The sequence below is a fragment of the Cryptomeria japonica genome, chromosome 2 (genome assembly GCF_030272615.1).
Source record: "Cryptomeria japonica chromosome 2, Sugi_1.0, whole genome shotgun sequence".
NCBI classification, from domain to species: Eukaryota; Viridiplantae; Streptophyta; class Pinopsida; order Cupressales; family Cupressaceae; genus Cryptomeria; species Cryptomeria japonica.
The window spans coordinates 501,014,850-501,020,880 of record NC_081406.1 but is presented as its reverse complement, the minus strand read 5'-3'; the positions used below and the strand labels follow the sequence as shown (position 1 = coordinate 501,020,880).

Sequence of the window (6,031 nt, the reverse complement as noted above, 5' to 3'; positions counted from 1 at the left end):
TTTACCGACATCTTTATACTCATCAAATCATACTTCTCAAGATATGGCAACATCATACTGAATTAGAAAATCAATTTCTTGACATCAATGACAAAATAATAATATTAAGATAGTAAACATCCTTAATCAGTTATATCCATAATCATCAACAACCTTCTCAATATCCTTATTGAAATGCCAACAATCTCTCCTTGTTTGTTATAATGCCAAATGCCAACACAAAGCAAGATTCAAACTAAAATTGTAGCAAAGATTTGGAAGCCTTACCTAGATTTGAATCTTGTTGAATGATTTAGAGGTTGGGTTGAAGGTCAAGTACCATGGTTTTAGCAAAAGCATGTGCTTCTCCTCCCAACTCCAGAGATACTCACAAAGGATTCTATTCTTGTCTTGTACATTATTAAACACCACCATAAAAAAACCCTAGGCTCCAGGATAGATCTGCATAGCCCCCTCCAAAATGGGGCTCTGAAACTCTGTAATCCACTCATGTAGCTAGCTCCCCGAGACTTGGTCAAAAACCTTGAAAGTGCCCTATCAAACCCTTCTCAACAAAATATTGTTCATTTTCACTCACTTCATTGGCTATCTCAACGTCTAAACTCATTGTTGTCTTGTTGGCTTGTTGGCTATAGGTACAACCCCCCAAAAAGGCAAAGTTGCATTTTTTAACTCGCCATTCTAGCTAACCCTTGTGCCTAGCTCACCCTTGTATATCACTCCCTGCTATTTCTTTCGCACACCGAGCCTCTCCTTCCTCCCCAAAATAGAGTTATTGCCATTGAGGGAAGAAGAAGCGCCTCCATTGACATCGTCCCCTTGTAGAAATCCACCATTTATCAGAATAGACCTAGCCACTAAAGAGGAACACATGAAGCGCCCAAGCCCAATTAATAAATCCTAACTAGGTGCCAAACCACCAAAAGGCTATCGCCATTGATGAAAGGCACCCCGTGCTTGCATATATTGGCAAAAACCCTAGTAGCCAGAGAAAATTGCAACAACAACATTGCTCAACCTTTTGCAAGGTAGGTGATATAAGTATAATAATGTTATAAACCGAATTTAGAAAAAAACACTATTTATAAACATGATACCATTTTATTAAAGACAATAATTAAAATAACCTAAAATATTGAAAAAAAAACATGGATACGTAATTTTCACCATTATGCCTAGATATTTTGTCCCATGTAAAGTTACATTATTAAAAGTCTTCTATAAAATGAAATTGTAACAAATTGAATAGCATATAAGATTTTTAATACGGAGAGTCTAAAGAAGGAAAGTCAATTTTTACTCTTTGAAGTTCTAATATTTTGCTAATCAATTTAATAATGAATTCTCTTATTTTATGAACCTACTCCTTATTATAAGAATCTTGTTATAAAAATGTTACTATTTTCTATTTTTACTATCCTAATTGTACACTGTACAAATTATTTCTTATCCCAGCTATAAATTTTTTTGCCTCAAAACTTTTTGGATAATTATAAAAAAGGTCAAATTCATAGTAATAATAACACGTCAGACCAAACCTTAAAAAATCTATATAATAATTATTGAACCACGGTGCCAACCCAACAAAAACATACTGATTAACCGTTGTACTACCAGTCTAACTACAAAAACGTTGATTTACCGTTGTACTACGACTCTAACCAAACCTACTAAATGAGATTTAAAAAAAAGATTTATTGAACTACAGTCCAAGGCCACTTTATTTTTAGGGCAGTACCTACGAGTCCACACTCCAATCCAACTTTTGCGTGGAGCTCAGAAATGCAAGGGTATAAAACTACAAATCAAAATATCTCGCACTTGCCACGTGGTTTGCTTCAGACCTTGCCACGGCAGAGAAAACCGACACGTCATCAAAAAGTCGACATCCCTAAACCACTATAGCCTATTACTTTATAAATACGCACACGTGTCCAAAAAGTCAACATCTGCTGATTTTCTGTATACTTAAGCAACTCGCACGTTGGCGCATCTCAACGGCCGAGATCTTGTTGGGCGTCAGAAACGCGAGCCATTTAACCACCGCCACAATGACCGACATTATCAGAAAAACAAAGAATTGCAAGCTAAGGAAGCTTTCTATACAAAGATGTTATATTCTACTCTCTGTGTAAATATTCACTAGATCTTAGATATCTTACACTCTCTGAATATTGAACCAAAAAAATAAATAAATTTGAGGCCATTTTATCCAATAGATTTTAAAGTGGACATGCTAGTCTGCGTGATGTTGAATTAATTGCAGAAAACAAGAGTTAGGCTTTAGTCTTTATTTCTTCTAAAATGAGGGTCTAGTAAAAAGAAGTGCGAGCATTTTTGTGAATTCTAAGCTGCCGAAAATGTTGGAGGACAAAGTTGCTTTCCTTTTACAGAAGTATCTTGGCAATTACGTGAAGGACCTGTCGAAGGAGGATTTAAAGATCAGCGTGTGGCGAGGTATGGCCGATAATTGTCGTTTTGTTTGCTCTCTTCTGTGTACTTACCTGCCCTTAGCTTTTAATTAGCTTGATTCTAGGAAAATAAATGGCATTTCCCCCCTTCTGATCGGGTGAATGTTTTAATTAAAACACGCTTGGTAGAAATGATGCTTGTGGAGAACCATTGATAGCAAATCTAACATTGGATGTTTCGAATTGGAAGGCTCAATGATACTTTTGGAAAGCCGGGGATAGAAAATTTAACATTGAAGTTTTAAATCATACAAGGTGGTAGAAAATTTAACATTGATCTTTGTAGTCACATTTGGAGGTAGAAAATCTAACATTCATTTTTCGAATCATTCTAAGAGTAGAATATTTATTATTGATGTTTGAGGTCATACTAGGAGGTAGAAAATTTAATATTGATGTTTCAAATTATGTTAAGTAATGCTTCTGGGGAAACCGTGACTGAAAGTTTAACATTGATGTTTTGAATCACACTAAGTGATATGAAATTTAACATCGATGTTTGCGATCATACTAGGAGGTTGAAAATTTAATATTAATGTTTGGGGTCATGCTAGGAGATTGAAAATTTAACGTTGATGTTTTGAATTAACCTAGGAGATTGAAAATCCAACATTGATGTTTTGAATAACACTAAGTGACATTTCTGGAGAAACCAGACTCGGAAATTTAACATTGATATTTTGAATCACACTACTTAATGCTTCTTGAAAACCAGTGAGAGCAAATTAAATGTCGATGCTTCAAATTTTATTAGGTCTTAGAAAATTTAGCATTGATGGAAATTTTACCATTAACGTTTCAAATCATGGAAAACCCATTATAGAAAGTTTAACATCGATGTTTGGGATCATAGTAGGTGGTAGAAAAATTTGACTATGATATTTCTAATCACACCAAGTGATGCTTCTAGAAAACCTACAAGAAAATTTAACATCTATATCTCAAATCACACTAAATGATGCATTTGAAAAAATCCATTATAGAAAGTATCATAGTAGGTGGTAGAAAAATTGGACTTTGATATTTCTAATCACACCAAGTGATGCTTCTAGAAAACCTACAAGAAAATTTAACATCCATATCTCAAATCACACGAACTGATGCATTTGAAAAAACCCATTATAGAAAGTAATATTAATGCTTGGATCACACTAGCTGCTAGAAAAAATTAACTTAAATGTTTGGGTCACACTTTGATGTTGATCTTTGGGTTCACACTCAGTGGTAAAATTTAGCTTCAATATTTAGAATAACATTCGTTGATTCTTTTGGAAAATTTATCTGAGACAATTTAATATCAATGTTTCATATAACACTAACTGAGAGAAATTTAACATACATATATCATATATATAAATAATTTATGCCAACAGCAATGTTTCAGAGAAAAATTAAAATGAAGTACCTTCATTCACGCTTTTTTCAATGAATATATATTTTACTGCAATAACTTATGTTCTTTTCCTGTTGCTTTGGTTTATGCTTTTTATAATGACATCCAGACCATTTATGTTGACATTCCAAGAATAGTCTTAATGCCTGTTCTCTTTGAATAGGTAAGACATGCAAAAACAGAAGGGCTATAATTCAAAAAGGAAGGTTCCCTCAACAAATGGAAATCAACACCACAGATCCGAACTTTTAACTATTATTTGTCTTTTTTCTTATATATGGTCAAGTTTTTTATTTGCCCAAGTGTGATTGGTTTGTTAAATTGGTTGCGTGGTTCTAAGCTGGCTTGTCAAGTTCAGTGTTTAAGAGTTCAAGTTGAGTACCAGGACACTCCATTAGAGAAACATTGTTTGGTTCTTTGTCCCTATAAGTTTATAACCACCACAATTTCTGGGGACTACATTTATATTAATATAGCCATATCCATATTCATTTTCTGACGTACTGCAATTTGAATGTTGTTCATGTCCCCGTATTGGTACCCCTATTTCTCTTGGTAACTATGGTTACACTCAATTGAGCACTGCAGCTTACAGAGAAAAGTTGCTTTCATTCTCACGTCTGAGGCCTTATGTGGAGTAGTGCAGTCTTTTGATGAGTTTTCTTCAAGTTGTTTTTGGTGCATGCCAAATTGACTTGGCAAATTGATCGTGACTGCAAATTGGCATGACAATTGGTGTTGTGGTTCAAGTTGAGCAACTATCATTATAAAAGAAAAAAACCCTCATTTGCATGTAAAACACCTTATGTGGGTTGGTGAAGTCTTGCTGAGTTTTGGTCAAGCCTTTTCTTTTAATGTCTAACTGGCTTGGCAAATTGGCCTTGAAAGTCTGAATTGTCTTGGAAATTAGTTTTGTGGAGTCAATTTCAGTAATTATGATTACACTTGAATGAAGATAATGCTGTGAAGACAAAGAATCCCTTATTTGCATGTCTTATGCTAAGTTGTGGAATCTTTTCTTGAGTTTTGTTCAAGTTGATATTTGCTCGATTCTTCCTGGGTTGGTGATTGACCTTGCAAACTTTAATTTGCTTGCCAAATTGGTGTTGTGAGGTTTAAGTGAAGTAAGAATAATTACATTCAATTGAGCAAAATGCAATACACAGTAAAGAAAACCCTCATGTTTAGTCCTTAAGGTGAGGTTGGTACACTCACGGATAAAACAGAGATATCCCACACGTACCAACAATTCATGTAACAAAACATTAATTTATATCAAAGCATGAATAACAATAACCGAACAACTATGACAGAATAATGATATCTTTATTGAATTCTCAAAATATGCCTGTACAATACCATCTTTTCCCAGGTTCCATCCATACCATATATAGACTCGGCGGTTGGCCGAGTTGTCAACCGCCACTAACTACCAACTACCCCACGGGAACCTTTTGGCGACTCAACATAACCAAACATAAACACCCGAGCCCACTATAAACTAACATGTGTTATTGACTCCTAACATCACCCCCCCAAAAAAAAGTAGTCGTCTTCCAGACGACCAAGACAACAGGAGCTGGAATAACAAACAAAAGACTAAGGCTGAGAAGGGGAGGAGGCGTCCCTGTGGTGGTCGAAGAAGTTTGTTGCCCTGTGTGGAGTCTAAGGTTCTTCTCTGCTATTAGCTGTCGTTCCCATGCCTTCCTGACCATGTGTGCGGCCTCCAATAGTTTTTTGTCCTTCTGCTCCATCTATAGAGTAAGCTCAGCCACTTGTGCTGCCAGTACCTGTACCTCCTTCTGCATGCTGCAACGAGCCTCATAAGTAGTCACCTTCGTTTCTAGCTCAATCCTCAGGTTCTTCTCCACTGCGGCTAACTTTGCACGCTTCTCTCCTTCCTTCTCTAGTTTTGCTGCATACAGCTGCTGGGTTTGTTGCTCTATCTGACTTTGTCGCATCTGCAGGTAGACATCCCGAAAAGATTCTTCCATATTGCTCAAGGTGGCGCCCAAGGTGCCCACTCACTCCACCAGTCGCATGCGCGTCCACTCTTGTACCATCTCCGACGTACTACTGTCTGGCCACCCCTGCTGCTCAAAGTGGCGTGCAAACTCGTTCGCACATCTAGAAGTCATGAAGTGGCACAACTTCTCAGCATGAACTG

General features: G+C 36.3%; 1 protein-coding gene across 2 annotated transcripts in view; it reads left to right on the top strand.

Annotated features, from left to right (window-relative positions):
• The first annotated feature begins 2,081 nt into the window (after window positions 1-2,081).
• The window catches only part of LOC131078906 (uncharacterized), a 336,457-nt gene continuing 332,507 nt past the window's right edge, over window positions 2,082-6,031 (top strand). The window contains exon 1 of one of the 2 annotated variants that reach the window (XM_058016736.2): window positions 2,082-2,457. In XM_058016736.2, coding sequence (XP_057872719.2) covers window positions 2,361-2,457 — 97 coding nt within the window. In that variant the 5' untranslated portion in view covers window positions 2,082-2,360. The remainder of the gene's footprint in view (window positions 2,458-6,031) is intronic. The other variant, XM_058016735.2, reaches the window with a different exon arrangement.